Source organism: Budorcas taxicolor, chromosome 5, assembly GCF_023091745.1.
Source record: "Budorcas taxicolor isolate Tak-1 chromosome 5, Takin1.1, whole genome shotgun sequence".
In the NCBI taxonomy this organism is placed as follows: Eukaryota; Metazoa; Chordata; class Mammalia; order Artiodactyla; family Bovidae; genus Budorcas; species Budorcas taxicolor.
In genome coordinates, this window is record NC_068914.1 from 7,997,577 (window position 1) to 8,023,062 (window position 25,486).

Below are 25,486 nucleotides of genomic sequence, written 5' to 3' on the forward strand. Positions count from 1 at the left end.
AAAGAAAACAGATGGTAGGAGAAAAAAAATAATTCATTCTTCTATGAAACAATGTTGAAACCAGGGAAATGAAATCATCTTTATTTCATGAAAAAATATCTTTGACAGGAAAATGAAGAAGGATTAAAAAAAAGCTCTTATGGCATTTTTAGTAAAAGACGTCCATACATTTGAGTTAGCATCTGTGTGACAGAATCTCAGACTGAACCAGATCTTAACCACTTTTGAAGTTTAAAAGGGGGATTTATTTTCAAGTGACATCCAGGAAAAATTCCCCATAAGGAGCTCTGTAATTCCTGATTTTGTCAAAATCAAGATGTTACAGTGATCATATTGCAGTTGGCTTCCTATATATATGTGTATATGTGTGTGTGTATTAATATTTCTGAAGTTCAGTGTTGACAAACTATAGTTCGTATTTAGTGTTAATCATTTAGTCTCACTTTTACATAAATGGCAGTTCTACAAACTGAAGTAACTATAAACTAGCAGAAATAGTATTGTGTTCATAATATTTTTAATAAATAATAGTTTTCATATCCTGTTCTTTCAATAATTGTAACTTGCCTCCTAGGATATTGAGTATAATAATGCAATCTTCCCTTGCACTTGTAGTCTTCAGAGAAAACTCTAGCTTTTCCAAGGATAAATTCTTTAACACTCGTGGTTCAGCTACTTCACTTTCACTTTTCACTTTCATGCATTGGAGAAGAAAATGGCAACCCACTCCACTGTTCTTGCCTGGAGAATCCTGGAGAAGGGGGAGCCTGGTGGGCTGCCACCTATGGGGTCGCACAGAGTCAGATACGACTGAAGTGACTTAGCAGCAGCAGCAGCAGCAGCAGCAGCAGCATGGTTTAGCTACTAGAACATCATGCCTTTGCAACCTTTGTCATAATTCCGTTGGAAAACTCAATGATTTCTCAGTAGTAAAATATACAAATGGTCACACATGGGGGCAAAAACAATTATAAAAAAGTTATAATTAAGAGATTATTTTTCCTGGATAGAAGATTGACTTTCCAAATCTAAGACATTTTTCTATCATTGCACTAAGCCAAAGAAATAAGATTTTGAAATTTGCAACTGTAATTATGATATTACAATCTCATTTTTACAACTAACCATACACATTAAAAAACATCCATACCTGTCTCATTCTGTCCTTACTTGTCAGTGTGTGTATTTAAAAATCAGAATGACTGAACAAGTACAAGTTATTATAAGATACAATTAATACATTAAAAGAAAAACTGTGTGTTTTATACCTGGTGGACAGAAAAATGGGCTAAAACAGATATGACAAATGATAGAAGTAAATGCAAAGTCTTACATTTGGAAAGTAAATTATCCTATAAATAGAGTCTGGTAAAAGGCAGCCCTGGAGTAATTCCCTAAAAGTGATCCAAAGATATTTTTGCAGACTAAAAACTACATTAGACAACTATAGTTTTATGACATCAGTGCTTTTTTAATTTCAGTAAATTTTTAATGGAAATTTTTAATGGTAGATAATTTAAAACTGGCATAAACCCATTATGTTCATATCTCTTACACAAATATAAAGTCAAAATAAATTATAAAATAAATCTCAACAAAATTACAATATCAATAAAACTCAACAATACTAGGAAAAATATTGCACACTATACTCTCTTCCATGTAAAATGTGCACATATATTTGGGAAAGTGGCTGGAGGGGAAAAAAAATAAAACTACAGGAAACTGCTTACAAAATGCTCTTTGAATGACATAAAATAAGCAAATGATATTATAAACTGAATGAGTAAAGTTACAGCATACCAAGAAAGAAAGAGAAGATAAATTAAGATATTTTGAAGCATTTACTATACATGGGCTACTCTACATTGATGATATACATTATCTTACACAAATTTCAAAATACCTCCTTGGGAAATATATTTAGATTTCTGAAGAGATTCTAACAAGCCATCGTTTTTCCAAAAAATGTGCAGGAAAGAAAGAGTTGAAAGTAATATCAAAGTAAGTACTTTTGACCCTTGAACAATATGAGAGTTAGGGATGCTGACCTATCACACAAGAGAAAATCTGTATGTAACTGATAGTTATGCTGTACTTAGTCACTCAGTCATGTCTAACGCTTTGGGACCTAACGGACGATAGCCCACCAGGTTCCTCTATCCATGGAGATCCTCCAGGCAAGAATATTGAAATGGGTTGTCATGCCCTCCTCCAGGGGATATTCCCAACCCAGGGATTGAACCCAGGTCTTCTGCATTGCAGGTGGATCTTTTACTGTCTGAGCCACCAGTTCAGTTCAGTTCAGTTCAGTTCAGTTCAGTTGCTCAGTCGTGTCTGACTCTTTGCGACCCCATGAATTGCAGCACGCCAGGCCTCCCTGTCCATCACCATCTCCCGGAGTTCACTCAGACTCACGTCCATCGAGTCCGTGATACCATCCAGCCATCTCATTCTGGGTCATCCCCTTCTCCTCCTGCCCCCAATCCCTCCCAGCATCAGAGTCTTTTCCAATGAATCAACTCTTCGCATGAGGTGGCCAAAGTACTGGAGCTTCAGCTTTAGCATCATTCCTTCCAAAGTAATCTCAGGGTTGATCTCCTTCAGAATGGACTGCTTGGATGTCCTTGCAGTCCAAGGGACTCTCAAGAGTCTTCTCCAACAGCACAGTTCAAAAGCATCAATTCTTCGGCTCTCAGCCTTCTTCACAGTTCAACTCTCACATCCATACATGACCACAGGAAAAACCATACCCTTGACTAGATGGACCTTAGTCGGTAAAGTAATGTCTCTGCTTTTGAATATACTATCTAGGTTGGTCATAACTTTTCTTCCAAGGAGTAAGCGTTTTTTAATTTCATGGCTGTAGTCACCATCTGCAGTGATTTTGGAGCCCAGAAAAATAAAGTCTGACACTGTTTCTACTGTTTCCCCATATATTTCCCATGATCATGGACCAGATGCCATGATCTTCGTTTTCTGAATGTTGAGCTTTAAGCCAACTTTTTCACTCTCCTCTTTCACTTTCATCCAGAGGCTTTTTAGCTCCTCTTCACTTTCTGCCATAAGGGAGCCACCAGGGAAGCTCAAAAACACTGGAGTGGATAGCCTATCCCTTCTCCAGGGGATCTTCCTAACCCAGGAATCGAACCAGGGTCTCCTGCATTGCAGGTGGATTCTTACCAGCTGAGCTACCAGGGCTGATAATTAGCTTTCCATATACACAACTTCTCTGTATCTGAAGATTCAACAATGAGGAACATGTAGTACTATAACATTTACTATTGAAAAAAATTTGAGTATAACCTTTGCAGTTCAAAACTGTTGTTCAAGGTTGACTGCATCATTCAGGAGATAAGACTTAGAGATAGGCCAAGATAACTGTCTTGAAGTATTAAATGGAATATTAGGTGAAGGAACAGTTTAGAGGACAGACATAGGTTGACTAAACAAACTATTTTCATCCATTCCAACAGTTGTTGAATGTGTCCTGTTTGCCCCTGTTTTAATACAAGAAAACAGGATGGAGCCTGTTAATGAACCCAAAGTCACAACACTAGTAATTAAAAGAATGAAGATTAAGTCCCAGAAATCTATGACATAATGGTACTGGTACAAAGAGCCAGATTTTCTTTCAATATAAAGAACTGATCAGTCAAAAGGGACAGATTCAGCCAGAAAGATGATGCTGTGCTCAAGGAAGCAAGTGTGGCTTGAATGGTTGAGACTGGCATGGGTAAACGAGACAAAGTGAGAGAAGTGAGTCAACATGGGCCTAAAATCCACTAGTACTTGGTTTGCTATGGCATCCCTGCATCAAAAGCTGCCATGGGGTAATCAGAGAAAATGATTAGGGAACAAGTTAAGATTTCCTTAGACAGCAGGGCTTCCATGACCCTGGAAATAATATCATAAATACCGATTCTATCCATGCAGAATATTAGTCATTTTCCTGGGCTATGCTAGGCAGAAGGTTTGATTCTATGTGGGGTTTAGGAGGGACAGAAGCCCACATCTGGAGCAGCTGCTCCCCCTCATCTGTATCTCCTCAGCAATGCCCTCAGAAGGCAGCCAAGGACCCACAAAAGGGCAGGCGTTGGGAAGGGGCTGGGGAGGACTGCCAAAGGAAACAGCTAGTATACCCTTTAATTTTGAGGGTTTATGAACACACATTCACACAGATTCGCAGATCAGTAAACAGGCAAACACAATACAGCCCATTAAGCAATGCAGAAAGGGAGGACATAATCAAAGTATCTAATACATGTCAATAAATGCACATGTGGTGTGTTCTAACATCCATCTTTATATTAATGAACCAAGAAAGAGAGTGCGAGGGAGATTAGTCTACATACATGTGGGTGGATGGATGGATGGGAAGATAGACAGTCCAATCCCATAGCATATATAAGATAAAGTCAAGATTTGATGCACATATGCCTGGCTTCAGAATATATATATATCTATATATTTCAGTTATACTGCTTGAATCCCATAGCATCTTTTTTTCTCAAAGCTATATGAAAGAGTAATCACTTCATCACCACTTCTATTCCATAGGACAACTCCAGAAAATAAATACCTACTTTTCTTCTGGTAGGAACAAAAAGCTTCATACTCTCATACAAACATGTTTATGATAGAAGTTAGCAGCCTGAATACAATGGGGAAATGAATAGGTAGTGAACAGATAAAGAGGCAGCTGTTATTACTTCATTAATACTGCCTTGAATGGCATCTTTTGGTAAGTTAAATGCTGTTCTCTTTCTCAAAAGTTGATTAACTAAGTTATCATGTTACATTCGTTTTCTCAAGCATCCATATTTGAAGTGTTAAGCTATTTCACTTGCAGTAACAACCTTGCTTTAAAATACTTCAATGACTGCTCTGATGGCAGGACCCATCATGCTCAGCATCAAGTTTACAGGTTGCATTTGCCATGTGAAATGATTATAGCAGCCCAGAGATAATTAGAAAACAGATTAGCATTATTTTTGTCTGATTTTCATCATGCAAAAAGCAGAGTTACCCATGGAGATACACATAACACTCATTTCAATTTCCCATGCTCATCTTCTCCATTAATTCTTCTTATCTTTCTGCACTCCCTGTAATCATTTTAATTCAGCCTTTCTGGGGAGTGAAGTGTGAGATAGACATAGATCAGTAAAGGGCCGAGCCTCACGATGTTTATAGCCCTAAAGCTAGCATTACCAGATAAAACAGTTCAAACTGAGATGATTTGAATTTTATGTAAATAACAAATAAGATTTTATATAGATATGCCCCATGAAATTCATCAAATATGTCTATAATTCTTCAAATAATTATTCATTGTGTATCTCAGGAACAAGACAAGGGTGTCCACTCTCACCACTATTATTCAACACAGTTTTGGAGGTCCTAGTTATAGCAATCAGAGAAGAAAAATAAATAAAAGGAATCCAAATTGGAAAAGAAGTAAAGCTCTCTATTGTTTGCAGATGACATGATACTATACATAGAAAACCCTAAAAATACTATCAGAAAATTACTAGAGCTAATCAGTGAATTTAGCAAAGTCACAGGACACAAAATCAATACACAGAAATCACTTGCATTCCTATATACTAACAATGAAAAATCAGAAAGAGAAATTAAGGAATCAATCCCATTCACCATTGCAACAAAAAAGAATAAAATATCTAGGAATAAACCTACCTAAGGAGACAAAAGAACTGTATACAGAAAATTATAAGATGCTGATGAAAGAAATCAAAGATGACATAAACAGATGGAGAGATGTTCCTCGGTAGGAAGAATCAATATTGTGAAAATGACTATACTATCAAATGCAATCTACAGATTCAATGACCTGTAGATTGATCCCTATCAAATTACCAATGACATTTTTCACAGAACTAGAACAAAAAATTTCACGATTCATATGGAAATACAAAGACCCCAAATAGCCAAAGCTGTCTTGAGAAAGAAGACTGGAGGAATTAACCTTCCTGACTTCAGATTATACTACACAGCTACAGTCATAAAGCCAATAGGGTATTGGCACAAAAACAGAAATATAGACCAATGGAACAAGATAGAAAGTCCAGAAATGAACCCATGCACCTATGGATACCTAATTTTTGACAAAGGAGGCACGAATATACAATAGGGCAAAGACAGGCTCTTCAATAAGTGTTGCTGGGAAAACTCAACAGCTACACGTAAAACAATGAAATTAGAACACTTTCTAACACCATACACAAAGACAAATTCAAAATAGATTAAAGACCTAAATTGAAGACCAGTAGCTATAAAACTCTTTGAGGAAAACATAGGCAGAACACTCAATGACATAAACCAAAGCAAGATCCTCTATGATCCACTCCTAGAGCAATGGAAATAAAAACAAAAGTAAACAAGTGGGACCTAATTATACTTAAAAGGTTTTGCACAGCAAAGGAAACTTTAAACAAGGTGAAAAGACAACCCTCAGAATGGGAGAAAATAATAGCAAATGAAACAACTGACAAAGGATTCATTTCCAAAATATAGAAGCAGCTCATAAAACTCAATACCAGAAAAAAACCCAATCAAAAAGTGGGCAAAAGACCTAAACAGATATATCTCCAAAGAAGACAAACAAATGGCTAACAAACACATGAAAAGGTGCCAATATCATTCATTATTAGAGAAATGCAAATTAAAACTATGGCTGATTCATGTTGAGGTTTGACAGAAAACAGTAAAATTCTGTAAATTATCCTTCAATAAAAAATAAATAAATGGAAAAAATAAAACTACAATGAGATATCACCCCACACTTACTAGCATGGCCATCATCAAAAAGTCTACAAACAATAAATGCTGGAGAGGGTATAGAGAAAAGGGAACCCTCTTGCACTGTTGGTGGGAATGTAAATTGATACAGCCACTATGGAGGACAGTATGGAGATTTCTTTAAAAACTAAGAATAAAACCAACATATGACCCAGCAATCGCACTCCTAGTCACATACCCTGAGGAAACCAAAATTGAAAGACATATGTACCCCAATGTTCATGCAGCATTATTTACAATAGCAAGAACAAGGAAGAACCTAGATGTCCATCAATGGATGAATGGATAAAGAAGTCGTGATACATATACATAATGGAATATTACTCAGCCATGAAAAAGAATGCATTTGAGTCTGTTCTGGGGAGGTGGATGAACCTAGAACGTATTATACAGAGTGAAATGAGTCAGAAAAAGAAAGATAAATATCATATTCCAACACATATATGGAATCTAGAAGAATGGTACTGAAGAACGCATTTACAGGGCAGCAGTGGAGAAACAGACAGAGAGAACAGATTTATGGACATGGGAGAGGGGAGGAGAGGGTGAGATGTATGGAGAGAGTAACATGGAAACTTACATTACCATATGTAAAATAGATAGCCAATATGGAATTTGTTGTATGCATCAGGGAACTCAAATGGGGGCTGTGCATCAACCTAGAGGGGTGGGATGGGGAGGGAGATAGGAGGGAGGTTCAAGAGGGAGGGGGCATATGTATGCCTATGGCTGATTCATGTTAAGGTTTCACAGAAAACAATTAAATTCTGTAAAACAATTATCCTTCAGTTAAAAATAAATTAATTAAAAAATAATTATTTGTTGTGTATCTGAAATTCAAATTTATATGGGTAACCTGAATTTTATTTGGTAAGCCTGGCAACCATAGTCAGGATGTGCTTTCTACTGCTGAGGCCCTAGTTGGGTATATGTATGTCCTTAACTCAGCATGCATGGAGCCCAGCACATAGAAAGGGAAGAGACAGTCACCACAATTACAGAGAGCATAGCATCTTCTAGATCTGGACAGTGAGGCACCAGGGAAGAATTTGGGCTTTGGAGACATTTAATCTGCAGTAAAATTCTTCTTTACTATTTCTCAGCTGGGCATATTGATTTAACTTGCACTGATCTTGTTTCTTTATGTGTGCAATGAGATTAAAAAAAAAAAAAAAAAAACTATCCTGCAAGGCTTTTTAAGACTTTTATTTTTTTGTCCTACACTTGTCTTTGTTTTTCATTAACAGTGGTTTCACTGATGCATTAGCCTATATATGGGCAGATTTCTTGCATACATACCAAGTAGCTCCTCAAATATGCTATCACCATGCCCACACGTGACCCCATGGACTGTAGCCCATCAGTCTCCTTTGTCCATTAGATTTCTCAGGCAAGAATATTGGAATGGGTTGCCATTTTTCTCTGCAGGGATTGAATCTGGGTCTCTTGAGCTGCAGGCAGGTTCTTTTCTGACTAAGCCACCTGCAGAACCCCACTAAAATGAATACAGAGTTATCTTTTTCCAGACCACAAATGCAACCACTCAGATTATGATGGTTTTCTACATGACCAGAAAACTTTGAGAGACAAAACAGTGCGACTCATGTGAAATTGCCCAGTATGCCCATAAGACATAATATTCAGCAAATGTTATTAATTTCCTTTTCCCATTTCTCATAAGTGCCTGCAAGCTTTATCACTACAAAGAGACTATATTCTGTATGCTTTTAGCATAGTACAGTCTTGTGCTTCAAGATTCATCCAAAGAAGTACAGTGAATGAAATCCTCTTGAGAGGAATGAAGGACACATATAAGGGGGCTGTCTGACTAGACGAGCAACGTTTCCTTGATTTCCTCCACTGGTGTCTAGTCCTGTTGGAAACACTAATATGCAGCCATCTGGCATAAACAGGCCCAAGGTATAACGACATCTCTTTAGAACCAAATTCTGAAAAGAGATCTCCAGAATTCACAGACTTTGCTCTTTTTAGAGAACTGAAACTGTAAACTTAGATGGCATTCCCTGGAATGCCCTGGACAATGGCTCCCATTCTTCAAGATAATATTAATGTTGGGACTTCCCTAGTGGTCTGGTGGTTAAGACTCTGTTATTACAAATCATGGGACATGGGTTTGATCACTGGTCATGGAACTAAGATCTCACATGCCACATGTGGCCAAACACACACACACACACACACACACACACACACACACACCCACACACCTCTATGCCAACTCTATGCCTGTGGTAGTAGTTACACAACTCTGTAAATATACCAAAAATCATTGACTTGTACAAGTAAAGCAAGTGAATTGTATAGTATATAAATTATAACTCAATTAAAATCTTTTATAAAAGTAAAGAACCCCAGGTTATTATGGAGTTATACGTTTAAAAAAAGAGAACATTCACATTCAGTTTCTCCTTTCCAGAAGAATCAGAGTGATGGAGATAGACTAAAGGGAAACTTCATCATTTGGTCAGAAATCCACATCACTGAAGTTGCTCCAAGGAGGAACAACAGTCGTAGTAACTCTTTTGACTGAGCAGTTAAGTGCCAGGCTTTGCAGTAAATGCTTTATATGCTCTATGTATTGATATTTGATCTTCCCAACAATCCTTTGAGATTGATAAGGCCATCATCCCTCTTACACAGATTGGAAGCATCAAGATTCGAAATGATGGATCCCAGGCTGTAGGTTACACATTTACTAAAATAATTAAGTCAAGTTTGCCTGTCCTATTATGTCAGTTTCTCACCGTGTAGACAGAGATGTGTGCCTGTGTGCTAAGTCCCTTCAGCTGTGTCAGACTCTTTGCGACCCCATGAACTGTAGCCCACCAGGCTCCTCTGTCCATGGAATTCTCCAGGCAGAATACTGGAGTGGGTTACCATGCCCTCCTCCAGGGGATCTTTCCAACCCAGGGACTGAACCTGCTTCTTTTACATCTCCTGCATTGGCAGATGGGTTCTTTACCACTAGTGCCACCTGGGAATCCCATAGACAGATCTCCTACATCAAACGTTAAAAACTAAGAGCGCAGAGTCCATCCCAGAACTACTTCATCAGATATCTAAGGCTGAAAACAGAAATTTACATTTGTAATCAGTGCCTGGAATGAAAGTTAAAGTTGAAAGCTCTTGAATTATGTTATTTTGATGACTTAAATTATTCCATTATTCTGTTTCTCAAACTGTAATGATGACTCTAACAGAAAGCACAGATTTATAAGTGATAACAACCAATTCAGGAGCTAGTCTATGAGAAGACACTTGGCCAATTAGCATTCTCTAAGACAGCAGTCCCCAACATTTTTGGCAGCAGGGACCAGTTCTGTGGAAGACAATTTTCCTACAGACCTGGGGAGATGGTGAGGAGATGGTTTCGGGATGATTCAAGCACATTACACTTATTATGCACTTTATTTCTGTCATTATTACATCAGCTCCACCTCAGATCATCAGGCATTAGAACCCAGAGGTTCTGCTGCTCTAGGACCCTGGGCCACTTCTAGAATTGCACAGAACACTTGAATGGGCTACAAGCCACATCTCTGAAATCCTACCCTTGCCTCAAAGCACAGTTCAAAGTCCATTATGCCCATGGCTTTGCTCACTGCACCTCACGCCCCTCCTACCCCAGGTGTCTGCCTTTGGTCGTTTCTCTATGCTTGACACAGATAAATGGAAATTCCTTTATGTAATGTTAAGTGTTGTTCAAAGAGTAAGCCTCCGGTGAATATCTGAAGTAAAATCCCAGGCTTGGCCCAATATCTGGGATTTTGCATGCAATGCCTTCAGGCAACCTCTATGCACAGCTACTGACAGAATATGCTATTTAAATGAAATCTGATCACTCTCTGCATGAAACCTCTGCGGCTCTCTTTCACAATGAGATAAAATTGTACTTCTTTGGAAGGGCATCATAAGGTCATCATAATCTGCTCTGACCTAATTGGCCAATCACACCATCTACCTACCACACTGCCTTTCATGTGTGTTACTTTCTCCAATTACCTGGGTCTTCTTGTCATTTCCTAAAACCCTTGTGTTCTTTTATCTCTCTCTTTTTTTTTAATATTTATTTCTAATTGAAGGATAATTGCTTTACAATATTCTGTTGGTTTCTACCATGCATGTACATGAATTAGCTATAAGAATACCTATGTTGCCTCCCTCTTGAACCTCCCTCCCTCCTCCCACCCCATGTCTCATGTTTCTTTTTTTTTTCTTATCTGTGTTCTTCCTTGTTCCTTTCCCTCATGTTCCCTTCTACAGTTTTCCCCCTGCAGGAATACTGTTTATTCTTCCATGTCAAGATGTTCCCAACTGTCCCAGTGAGATGTGGGTGCTCTTCCCTCTCTGTTTCTTTCTCCTAAGATTTACCAAGAGTATGATTCCTAAGATCCTAGCTCTAAGAAACATACTTCTCTGGAAGAATAATTCAGAAAAGGTTGCCTCCTATAATCTTCTCTGCTAGAGTTATGAATAGAAGTATAACTAAGGTTTTGCGAAGTTGTACAACAAAGGTATAGAACCTAGTATTCCCCAGGTGTATGTGAACTCAAACCCTATTTACATGTGTGAATATGAACCACTTACTAACATCTGGCAGATGTTTGAGCAAATTCTTATATTTTTTGTAAATAATAAATACATCACTAAACATGAAAGTCCTTTTTGCACTGAACTGCAATGATTTGTTTTGCAAATCTGTTCCACACACTGAATGTAGACTTTCTTCAGAGTCTTCTGTATGTGTCTTTGTGTTGCTCTGGGCTGGCGCACAGCCTGACCTTCTAAAGTGGCTCCGTGATTTCTGATTAGCTGAACCACTGAGAGCCCATGGAATAGACTCTTTGTTTATTGAGAAGCAGCAGTGTCATCTTCACTATGCCTCATCTTCAGATGTTCCATCCACCACCCATTTGTTTCCCCTCTCTCCTATTCTGCAGATCCATCCTGGCTCCTGAAGCAGTGGTCAGGAAAAACTGCATATAAAAGTCCATTTGTTTTTTTTAACCACTTTGGCATGTACTTTCCAATGAAAATCTGAACTTTTAAAAAAACTTTTTTTTCTTTTTTCTAGAGCATTTCAGAAGATGTTTAGAACCAACTATCAACTACTGAATATTTTAGATAATTGGTATATAAATGTAATTAACTAGATTATGATTAAGATCTTAAATTTTTTTGAATCCAGTTTGACAATTCAAAAATCCAGCCCTTTCGGTTAGATTTTAATTCTATCTGATTAAATACAATCATAATTCATCTAAAGTTCAGTAATTTTATGAGTGTCTAATCTATACAAATATTTCCGTAGAAGCAACCAGAAGTTTCATTCCTGGCTGATTTGGATCTTCCATATAGCATTTTTTTGTCCCAAATCCACCTACCATTAAATTGATATAACTCATGCTTCATTATATTACAAAAAAGTTGATGAGAATCAATCCAAGGTTGTGCTTAACCTACACAGAAACTCCCCATCTAGTCACTCAGCAGCTTTATGAAAATTATCCTAACATAGCCCTATGCCATCTTTCAGTGAACAGCCCTGCTTTTTCCAACAGTTCACAACAAATACATTCCTCAGTGTCTATGTACAAAACTTCATTTGCCAAATCCAGTCTGTAAATTTACATATTTACATAAATGCCCATTTCTCCTTTGTAGAAACCATACTAATATACCTATACATTTTTCTAGTGTATCTCATGATTATAGCCATTCCTCATGGAAGATAACTGAAAGAATCTGACCCCATCTGAAAAATCTGTTTAAACTAAAATTATGAATTTAGTTTATTCGATGAAGCAGTCTGATTTTGTTTAAAGACTTATACTTCTAGCCACTGGAGGTACCAATATGTACTAATGACTATTAAATTAATCATACATATAAAGCCAAAATATTATCCGTACACACATGGATAGGAAGTTTTGAGGAAGAACAAGTCAAATCAAGGTATCTCTCTATTAAAAGGAAGAAAGAGAGGAAGCAAGGAAGGAAACTTGGAGATGTTTATGATTAAGAGAACTGAATTATTAGCTCTTATAATGAAATTTACATTTAAAAATTAATAATGTAAAGAGAAGGATTGGTCATATTGCTGAAGAGAAAAATAAATGAGAAAATAAGACTGTTTCTTAAGCAGCATTTTGAGAAATCATTGGGAAGATGGTTCAGCTCACTACTCCATTTGGCACATGTCAGAGATGGATGTGCAAGGCTTTTATATCACAATGGCATTCAATAGTAGAGGTACTAAAGTAATGCCACTCAATCGTCTTTATCACCAAGAAACCTTCCAATATAATACAACTTCTGTAGATTATTTTCCATGAGCTACAGAACTATCTCATGGTTAGTTCAGCCAACTATCAGCCAATGGGAACCTTCTGCTACACATGGCAGTTAAAATTCTGAATGTAAAACTATAAACTGGCATCTGGTTCATTTTCATTGTTTGTCACTTAAATAATGTGAATTATTACCTAAGATTCTTATGACCTCATGGTATTTGGAAAACATTTCCTCTAAACTTTAGGGCTAGATACAAAATTTCATTGTCAGGTGATACACTGCTGGAGAACAACCTCTCTCAGTTATCACAAACCCCTCATTGTGTTAGTATTCAACAGCAAGCCACTAGTAGAATTCAAGAACACTGTGGAAGACCTAAATAGGCATTTCTCCAAAGAAGACATACAAATAGCCAAAAGGCACATGAAAAATGCTCAGCATCACTAATTATTAGATAAATGCAAATCAAAACTATAATTAGGTACTACCGCACGCTGGTCAGAGGGTGATCATCAAAACATCTACAAACAATGTTGGAGAGGGAGTGGAGAAAAGTGAATCCTCTTACACTGTTAGTGGGGATGAAAACTGATACAGACACTATGGAGAACATTATGGAGGTGCCATAAAAAAATAAAATATAACTGCCATATGACCCAGCAATATCACTTCTGGGAAAATACCCAGAGAAAACCATAATTCAAAGAGACACATGAATCCCAATATTCATTGCAGCACTATTTACAATAGTGAGGACATGGAAGCAACCTCAATGTACATCAATGGAGGAATGAATAAAGAAGACGTGGTATACACACACACACACAATGGAGTATTATTTAGTTATAAAAAGGAACAAAATTGTGCCATTTGCAGAGATATGGATGGATCTGGAGACTGTTAAACATAATGAAGTAAGTCAGAAAGAAAAACAAATATTGTATATTAATACATATATGTGAAATCTAGAAAAATAGTATAGATGAATCTGTTTGCAGAGCAGAAATATAGACACAGATATAGAGAACAAAGGTGTGGACACCAAGGAGGGGGGAAAGAGGGGTGGGACAAATTGGGAATTGACACAGATACACTACTGATACTACGTAGAAACTGATAACAACTGAGAACTTGCTGTATAGCATAGGGGTAAAAAAGAGTACTATCTGTTTGTAGGACATATATTAAGGTAAAAATTCATTCCAATATACATTAGATGCAGAGGAATACTGTTTGATTCCATTTATATGAGATACCTAGAATAGTCAAATTCATAGAGTCAGAAAATACATTAGTAGATGCCAGGGGCTGAGGCTTGGGGGTGAGTGGGGAGACAGGGAGCTGGTGTTTAATGGTGACAGAGTTTCAGTCTAGGAAGGTGAAAAATTTGTGAGATGAATGATGGTGAGAATTGCACAACAACTTAGTGCCCTTGAATGAACAATTAAATATGATTAAAATGGCATGTTTTGTATTATGTGACTTTTACCACAATAAAAAAAAATTAAAAAGAAAAAAACTCTGGAGGAAGAAAGACTTTGATTCAAATCCTGTTTTGCCACTTCCTTGCTCTTTGGATGAGATATTTCACCTAAACAGACATCAGTTTGTCATTTATAAATTAAGGATATAAACAGTTTCTACTTCATGCAAGTTTTTGAGAGTACAATGAACTAATATAAATTTGGTGGCACATGTCAAGCATTAAATAATGGTAATATAGTACTCTGAGATACCTGCTTTTTCATGTGACTTAATATAAGAAAAAACTAAACAAATACTCTTTTGAATGAACACCCTCTACATCACATTTATCCATAAATTACCATTTTATTTTATAAGAGTGAACTCCGGGAGATGGTGATGGACAGGGAGGCCTGGCGTGCTGCAATTCAAGGGGTCGCAGAGTCGGACATGACTGAGCGACTGAACTGAACTGAACTGATGATATAGTCAAGTGAATATAAACATTTCTGTCCCAAATAAGTCTCATTCAGAGATTTCAGCCCAAAGAAGTGGTTCCTCACTACTATATATCTAATGCCGTTTTATAAGTTAGGGCATACACATGAACTCATTTGACTGACATATGAGTTTGTTTCAAAGGATTTAAAGGAACACACACCAAGTCATTCAGAATATGCAGCATAGCTTTAAAGAAAGTATCCCTATTTATGTCATCTAAACAGAATCAGAAACTGGTTGTTTCTCAGGAAATCCTCTTTAGAGATTATTAAAATATTCTAAAACTATTTTTTTACATGAAGGGATGAAGAGATATTCAATAGTAAAGTTTGAACTTAGAAATCCTAAAGGAAATCAGTCCTGAATAATCATTGGAAGGACTGATGCTGAAGCTGAAGCTACAATATTTTGGCCACCTGATGTGAAGAACTGACTCATTGGAAAAAACCCTGATGCTGGAAAAGATTGAAGGCAGGAAGAGAAGGGAACAACAGAGGATGAGATGACTGGATGGCATCACCAACTCGATGTACATAAATTTGAGTAGTTCCATCTGGGAGTTGGTGATGGACAGGGAAACCTGGCATGCTGCAGTTGAAGAATCAGACACGACTGAGTGACTGAACTGAACTGAAAAGTTTTAAGTAACAATGTTCTCAATTCTGAACCTACACACATACTTTAGACGATAGACATTTCTTAACTCTCTGCTTAGAGAAAACTCAGTATTTCTTCCTTTTGTTTTCTTTTTATTTTAGCTTCAAAATATAGGAGTATTTTAGAATATCTTTTTAAGATTGTAGTTAAAAGAAACTTACTTGTCCCAAATTTTATAAATCTTTTGATTTAAAAAAATATACCAGCGTTCACTTAGACTGCATACAAATATTATGCTCTCCAAAACACAATATCAAAGCACAAACAAGACATTTAACTGACAGACTTCATTTCATTTTTCCATATGAGTGTGAAAAAAAATTGCATAAAAGAGCTCCCAACACAATATTTAGCTCTTCCGGTGGTTTGGTAATATGTTTGCAAGTGGCACTACACTTGCTTTTATATGAGCATTTTTTATGCCTACAGCATCAGATTCATCAGGGTGTTTTCAGAGGCATGGCTGTGTAACAAAGAGCTCAAATGGCTGTAATGAGATATGCTCCATGACAGAGCACCTGACAGAGCAGCAGGATATTTCTCGGTTAAGAAATCCCTCTCCATGATCGATGCACCTTCCAGACTTGACCAGCCTGACATGCCTTTTGGCCAGCTGTCTCCTCTGGATGACTGGGTGCATTTCTCACACAACTCAACAAGCACTTGTGCTAACAGAAAACTTTGTCTATAACATCTCCTAATCTACCCATGCTATGAGGAAAAGTTTGAATATCTGACTTTAAAATTATAAATTTCTCCCTCATGCATGCATGAATGAGTAGGTTACATCATGAATTCAAGAAATATTTTAAATTATTAGTTTACTATGTATTTTAATTTTTTACAAACAACTTTGCAATTTTACACACCTTCAAACTCCTTTCCTAACTATGTCAGTTAACTGTAGTTTTTAAACTGATACTACATTCTAAAGAGATGGGAATACCAAATCACCTGACCTGCCTCTCGAGAAATCTGTATGCAGGTCAGGAAGCAACAGTTAGAGCTGTACATGGAACAACAGACTGGTTCCAAATAGGAAAAGAAGTACATCAAGGATGTATATTATCACCGTACTTATTTAGCTTATATGCAGAGTACATCATGAGAAACACTGGGCTGGAAGAAGTGCAAGCTGGAATCTAGATTGCCGGGAAAAATATCAATAACCGCAAATATGCAGATAACACCACCCTTATGGCAGAAAGTGAAGAACAAAAGGCCTCTTGATGAAAGTGAAAGAGGAGAGTGAAAAAGTTGGCTTAAAGCTCAACATTCAAAAACTAAGATCATGGCATCTGGTCCTATCAGCTCACGGCAAATAGGTGGGGAAACAGTGGAAACAGTGACAGACTTTATTTTTCTGGGCTCCAAAATCACTGCAGATGGTGATTGCAGCCATGAAATTAAAAGACGTTTACTCCTTGGAAGGAAAGTTATGACCAACTTAGACAGCATATTAAAAAGCAGAGACATTACTTTGCCAACAAAGGTCCGTCTTGTCAAGGCTATGCTTTTTTCAGTGGTCATGTATGGATGGGAGAGTTGGACTATAAAGAAAGCTGAGCATTGAAGAAGTGATACTTTTGAACTGTAGTGTTGGAGAAGACTCTCAAGAGTCCCTTGGAATGCAAGGAGATCCAACCAGTCCATTCTAAAGGAGATCAGTCCTCGGTTTTCATTGGAAGGACTGATATTGAAGCTGAAATTCCAATACTTTGGCCACCTCATGCGAAGAGTTGACTCATTGGAAAAGACCCTGATGCTGGGAAAGATTGAGGGCAGGAGGAGAAGGGGACGATGGAGGATGAGATGGTTGGATGGCATCATCGACTCGATGGATGTGGGTTTGGGTGGACTCCTGGAGTTGGTGATGGACAGGGAGGACTGACGTGCTGTGGTTCATGGGGTCACAAAGAGTCAGACACAACTGAGTGACTGAAATTACTGAACTGACTGACATTGTAAAGCAGTATCTATTGAAATTTCCATGTTCCAGCCCCAGTTGCATCATTAGAAAAATCATGAATATATTTGCAGAAAAATACTTTTGAGTGCTAACAGTTTTATGCACATTAGGTTTGGCATGGCATATTCAACAGGATAATTATTCTTCAATATTAAAAATCAATACAAGATGCTTTTTGGTGAAGTGTTTTTACTGAAGTTAAAGTCCTCTTTTCATTTCTAAAGTAGTGACACTAGGGAGATCAGAGGCCCAGATAGAGAGACCGAAATAGAAAGGTTCTCACTAAGTAGAAGGAAAGTGAAGCTAGTATAGATTTGAACTAGAGAAACATTTAATACAGTTTATCCACTTTGGCTTGTATCCAGCTTGAATTCCTCCCCCTTATCCTCAGGAAGATGTTTCTAAATTTCCTAAGCCCATTTAGTGGCTTTCATTTTTATGTTTTTTTTTCTTTCGTCGTATTTTGCCTATGCATTTTTTTTTTCTGCCTATGCATCTTAATAGCACTTGTTATATCATCTCAATTATGTGTAGCTTTCTCTATTGTTGGTTTCAGAGTCTTTGGTCATTATACATTTAGCATACAGTAAGTGTGATAAATGTATAATAATTAACTAATAATAGAATTCTTGAAGAATATGATTTTGTAGCTCTCTGCTATAAATAAGAATTTGTTGAACTTGATGTGTTCGGGTTTTGAGTCTGATCACTGAGTGCACACATGCCATGGCCACTAGGAATACAAAGAACTGGGGAAAAGATGTATGTGTAAGATAATGCCTCAGGCCACAGCTAAAGATCCTACAGGCCGCAATGAAGATCAAAGAGCTGATGTGCTACAATTACGATGTGGTGCAGCCAAATCCCATTTTTCATTTTTATTTTTTAAGGATTATCACCTTATGATCTATGTTGCAACCCAAGGAAAGATGAAATTTATATTACCCAAAGCAAGGATGATGAAAGTTGAGAACAAAGGTATTCTGGAATTCATTAATACAGAACTGGCACTGATTATTTGTAAGGCACACCAATCAACTGACATAATTAAATTTCTAGAGAGTATGCCTATATATTGGCTAACCAGTTTAATTTATACCTAGAGATGCTGTCATATTACGATGATATCATCTTCCATGGGCCAATTTTGCCCATGTGGATTTTAAAATTATGAGTTAAATCTCAAAAATACTTATTCCCAAAGCAATGCACAGAATATTACACATTCAGTTAGAGGAATCTGGGGGGTGGGGCGTGAATAGTGTCTAGAATTAGTGAGGTCACTGAAAACATTTTATTCATTAAGTCTGGAAACCTATTCACCATTCAGAATACTCCATTATTTGCCATTATCTATATGCATACTAAGGACTTCCCTGGTGGCTCAGACGGTAAAGCGTCTGCCTACAATGCGGGAGACCTGGGTTCAATCCCTCGGTTGGGAAGATCCCCTGGAGAAGGAAATGGCAATCCACTCCAGTACTCTTACCTGCAAAACCCCATGGACAGAGGAGCCTGGTAGGCTACAGTCCATGGGGTCACAAAGACGACTGACTTCACTTTCACTTCACTTTCATATGCATACTAAGTACTCACTTTAACTCTGCCTTTAGCCAACCACTTCCCTCCAAGACAAACTCGATGGCTGGAGTCAGATATTTGCATATTGAGAATCCATTCCCTGTAAGTCTTTTTTTTTTTTTTTATTTTAATTGGAGGCTAATTACTTTACAATATTGTGGTAGTTTTCGCTATACATTGACATGAATCAGCCATGGGTGTACATGTGTCCCCCATCCTGAACCCCCTCCCACATCCCTTCCCATCCCATCCCTCAGGGTCATCCCAGTGCTCCAGCCCTGAGCACCCTGTCTTTAAAGTTATGCTTTGACTTCAACTTTTGTAAGACTCATTATAACGCGTTAGACTTGAGATTCATATAGATGAATGAGACAAGAGCTTCTTATTTTTTCCTACTGGTAACTAAACGATTTTGAATGTTTTAAAACAGACCTCATAATACATATCTTGATTCCACAGCAAATCATTATACTGTAAGGTATCAGTGTCACTGAAAATCCGCAGGAAAAGTTCAATAGGATAATGACTCATCTGTTTCTTTCAATAACAATAATTATCAGTGGTGTAGCAAGTTTAATTTACTATAACCATGGCCACACTGATTGTGGAGTTTAAGGCTATGCCAGTGCTACACACCACCAGGCCTTGTTTCTTATGTCTACAGTCGTTCTACTATATAACTTCTGGAGCCAGCAATCATCACCATTTAATGGAGAAAACTTCTCTATTGATTAGATTAAGGACTTGCTATCCTCAAATGACTGTTGATACTGTCTTCCATCACCATCAGTAAAAGAGGAAAGTACAAACCACATATTTTTCTCAAAAATTTATACTCTACCACATCACTGCTATCCACAATTCCCTGTAATTCCTTGTCCATGTGACTACAACCTCTTCATGCCAACAATTTGTTTGAGGGCGCACATGGTAACTATTCATTAATTCCATTCAAATTATGCATTCCTTATTTATTTCATTACATACCTATCTCACACCCCACTCGAGTACTCTTGCCTGGAAAATCCCATGGATGGAGAAGCCTGGTAGGCTGCAGTCCATGGGGTCACTAAGAGTCAGACACGACTGAGCGACTTCCCTTTCACTTTTCACTTTCATGCATTGGAGAAGGAAATGGCAACCCACTCCAGTGTCCTTGCCTGGAGAATCCCAGGGATGGGGGAGCCTGGTGGGCTGCTGTCTATGGGGTCATACAGAGTCAGACACGACTGAAGTGACTTAGCAGTAACATACCTATCTTATAGTCTGTGATGCTACATTTCAACATTATCTTGAATTTCATTGCGCTTATAAGATTTCATCACATCTATCTAGCAAAACTCCAAATCTGCAGAAACTAAGCTGTCTGTTTTATCTGTGATCTAATACTTAGATAATAAAGAACTAACAAGTAATATCATACAATAGGAATATCAGTGTTAATATAAATACGTAATCACTGATTTCTAATTAACCCTCAAACTTACAAACATATAACTATCAATATGTTCTACCAGACAAAACAAAGGTACTCAGAATTCAAAATTTCCAAATCTAATCTAGTAAAAATCTCCCATAAATCTGTTCTTTTAGTCTTATTTTTCATAAAATGGACCCACATTTTATCTAAACATGCAAACTATAAATCTTGTAGTCATCCCTGATAATCACCCTTATCTACCTTTCAACATCAATTCCTTTCAAATACTTGTTGCCATGTTTCCAGTATCAATCAATTTTTCACATCTTCTACTACACACTATTCTTTCTTTAATTAATTTATTTTTTATTGAAGGAAAATTGCTTTACAGAATTTTGCTGTTTTCTGTCAAACGTCAGCATGAATTAGCCATAGGTATACATAGATCCCCTCCCTTTTGAACCTCCCTCCCATCTCCCTCCCCATCCCACCCCTCTAGGTTGATACAGAGCCCCTGTTTGAGTTTCAAGAGACATACAGCAAATTTCCATTGGCTATCTATTTTTACATATGGTAATGAACTTTCCATGTTACTCTTTCCATACATCTCATGCTCTCCTCCCCTCTCCCCATGTCCATAAGTCTATTCTTTATGTGTGTCTCCACTGCTGCCCTGAAAATAAGTTCTTCAGTACTACTTTTCTAGATTCTGTATGTATGTGTCAGAATATGGTATTCATCTTTCTCTTTTCTGACTCACTTCTCTCTCTATAATAGGTTCTAGGTGCATCCACCTCATTAGAACTGACTCAAATGCATTCCTTTTTATGGCTGAGTAATATTCCATTTTGTATATATACCACATTTTCTTTATCCATTCATCTATTGGTAGCCATCTAGGTTGCTTCCATGTTCTAGTTATTGTAAATAGTGCTGCAGTGAACAATGGGACACATGTGTCTCTTTCAATTTTGGTTTCCTCAGGGTATATGCTTAGGAGTGGGATTGCTGGGTCATATAGTGGTTTTATTCCTAGTTTTTTAAGGAATCTCAAACCAGATATTATCACTATTATGAATTAATATTATTTTGCCTCAAATAGGTATTAGAAATCCTTAATTTTATATTTATCAATTTTATGCCCTAATTATCATCTGAAAATTTCCTAGACTGTAAGTTCCAGCAAATCAGCTTTTATCCCCGTTTTTTCTCATTATATGATCGTAGCATTTTGCACTTTTTCTTTGCTTAGAGTGAGAAATTGATACATATTTGCTGAATTAATGGATGAATGGATACATGATTGCAAGCAAATTTATAGGTATTATCACAATAAACATAAATGTATGAAGAAAGCATTCATATCTATATTATATAAGAGAAAAACCTAAAAGTTCAACAAAAGCCAATCAAGGAGAAACTATAAATTCAGATTCAAATTTGGATCTTCAATTTCACTAATTTTAACTCCTAGGTATCTTTCCATCCTAGTACCATGATGCCCATCAGCCCTATGGAATGTGTTTTTAAATCATTTTGTTATAATATAGACTCAGAAAATTATGTACAATTCTTAATGTAACTATCTATGAGTACAGAAAATAATTACTGTGGGAGGTATTCTAATCTTTTTAAAAACACACCATAGACTACAAATACTTTCAAAATAATTATTTTAACTTTGCAAATGGAAACATTAATAGAACCCATACTCCAGAATTAAGATTGACCAAAATGCATCCAAATTATTCACTATGCAAAAGGAAAAATAAAAGCAGAAAGTAACAAAAACTGATATTTTTAAACCATCACCATTATTGTCTACCATTTATTGAGTGTATGTCATTTTGCAGACATTGTGTTAAGATATGTGTGTAATGAAATAGGAACTAGTTTACCCCTATTTACACATAAGAAAACTGAGAATTAAGAAAGCAAAAAAAGCCAGAAGCCAAATTCAACTTCTGTCAGTTTCAAAGCAGCACTAAACATTAAATTGCCTTCTCAATAAGTAGTTAATTCATTCATTTTGAGCCACTTAGTGAAAAATTGGCAAAAACTTTTTTTTTTTTTACTACTAATAGCATTTGATAGTGAGGCATTTCAATCATAATCAGATGAGGAAGAAGAACACTATACACATTATCAAACTTAGCATTTCTGGATATAAAGGAGAAAATTGTTTAGTCTTACCCATGAATTCAATCCCCAAGTGGTCTGCTACACCAAAGTCAGCACATAAGGAAGGAAAACAGAAAATGAGAAAAAGGTTAGAGAAAATTCCACACAGAAATCAATGCTTATCAGATTAACCTTTAAAGGCAAAGACTGTGTCTCAGTTATAACAATGTTTGCTTGCAAAAGATAATTTACACTTTGTCCACAATTAGGGGTGCTTTGAACACTGATTGGTATTTCCCAACAGTCTGCAATTGAGATGGAATAATATTAGTGAGTATGCTAAGTATTATTCCCTGGTGGTTCAGTGGTGAAGAATTTTCCTGTTAATGTATGAGACATGGGTCTATCCCTGGGTCAAGAAGATACCCTGGAGGAGGATATGGCAACCTACCTTAGTATTCTTGCCTGGGAAATCCCATGGACAGAGGAGTCTTGTGGGCTACAGTTCATGGGATTGCAAAAGAGTCAGACATAACTTAGGAACTAAACAAAAACAACATGCTAAGAATAAATTTAGCCCATAAAAAAGGAAAGAAAGGAAGGGGGGAAGGGAGACAGAAAAGGAAGAGAGCAGAGAAGGAAGGAAGAAAGTGAAAAAAAAAAAAAACACCACAAAACTATTCATACAAACCATATCGGGAGCTAAAGTTACTTCAGGAATTCATGATATTTTATGTAGAATAACACTCATTTAACAATAAACTAATTTGAACTTATATGTTAATAATAGGTAGGTAAAGAACATTCAGAAAGAATGAAGAGATGGAGCCAAAGCAAAAACAGTACCCAGTTGTGGATGTGACTGTTGATAGAAGCAAGGTCCGATGCTATAAAGAACAATATTGCATAGGAACCTGGAACGTTAGGTCCATGAATCAAGGCAAATTGGAAGTGGTCAAACAGGAGATGGCAAGAGTGAACGTCGACATTTTAGGGATCAGTGAACTAAAACGGACTGGAATGGGTGAATTTAACTCAGATGACCATTATATCTACTACTGTGGGCAAGAATCCCTTAGAAAAAGTGAAGTAGCCAACGTCATCAACAAAAGAGTCTGAAATGCAGTACCTGGATGCAATCTCAAAAAGACAGAATGATCTCTGTTTGTTTCCAAGGAAAGCCATTCAGTATCACGGTAATCCAACCCCATGCCCTGACCAGGACTGCTGAAGAAGTTGAACAGTTCTACAGAGATCTACAAGACCTTCTAAAACTAACATCCAAAAAGGACATCCTTTTCATTATAAGGGACTAGAATGCAAAAGTAAGTAGTCAACAGATACCTGGAGTAACAGGCAAATTTGGCCTTGAGGTACAACATGAAGCAGGGCAAAGGTTAACAGAGTGTTTCCAAGAGAGTGCACTGGTCATAGTAAACAGCCTCTTCCAACAACATAAGAGAACACTCTACACACGGATAACACCAGATGGTCAATACTGAAATTAGACTGATTATATTCTTTGCAGCCAAAGATGGAGAAGATCTATGAAGTCAGCAAAAACAAGACTGGGAGCCGACTGTGGCTCAGATCATGAACTCCTTATTGACAAATTCAGACTTAAATTGAAGAAAGTGGAGAGAACCACTAGACCATTCAGGTATGACCTAAATCAAATCCTTTATGATTATACAGTGGAAGTGAGAAATAGATTTAAGGGATTAGATCCGATAGAGTGCCTGAGGAACTATGGACGGAGGTTCATAACATTATACAGAAGATAAGGGTACAAGACCATCCCCAAGAAAAAGAAATGCAAAAAAGCAAAATGGCTGTCTGAAAAGGCCTTACAAATAGCTGTGAGAAGAAGAGAAGCAAAAAGCAAAGGAGGAAAGGAAAGATATAAGCATCTGAATGCAGAGTTCCAAAGAATAGCAAGGAGAGATAAGAAAGCCTTCCTCAGCGACCAATGCAAAGAAATAGAGGAAAACAATAGAATGGGAAAGACTAGAGATCTTTTCAAGAAAATTAGAGATACCAAGGGGATATTTCATGCAAAGATGGGCACAATAAAGGACAGAAATGATAGGGACTTAACAGAAGCAGAAGATATTAAGAGGTGGCAAGAATACACAGAACTGTGCAAAAAAGATCTTCACAACCCAGATAATCATGATGGTGTGATCACTCACCTAGAGCCAGACATCCTGGAATGTGAAGTCAAGTGGGCCTCAGGAAGCATCACTATGAACAAAGCTAGTGGAGGTGATGGAATTCCAGTTGAGCTATTTCAAATTCTAAAAAATGATGTTGTGCAAGTGCTACACTCAATATGCCAGCAAATTTGGAAAACTCAGCAGTGGCCACAGGACTGGAAAAGGTCAGTTTTCATTCCAGTCCCAAAGAAAGGCAATGCCAAAGAATGCTCAAACTACCACACAATTGTACTCATCTCACACACTTGTAAAGTAATGCATAAAATTCTCCCAGCCAGGCTTCAGCAATACATGAACCATGAACTTTCATTCGTTCAAGCTGGTTTTAGAAAAGGCAGAGGAATCAGAGATCAAATCGCCAACATCTGCTGGATCATGGAAAAAGCAAGAGAGTTCCAGAAAAACAGCTATTTCTGCTTT

The 25,486-nt window shown here is 37.2% G+C and overlaps 1 protein-coding gene across 1 annotated transcript in view; it reads right to left on the reverse strand.

Moving 5' to 3' along the window:
* The window catches only part of NRG3 (neuregulin 3), a 1,234,309-nt gene that overhangs the window by 124,767 nt on the left and 1,084,056 nt on the right, over positions 1-25,486 (reverse strand). Inside the window, exon 4 of the mRNA XM_052640716.1 lies at positions 22,923-22,949. Coding sequence (XP_052496676.1) covers positions 22,923-22,949 — 27 coding nt within the window. The remainder of the gene's footprint in view (positions 1-22,922; positions 22,950-25,486) is intronic.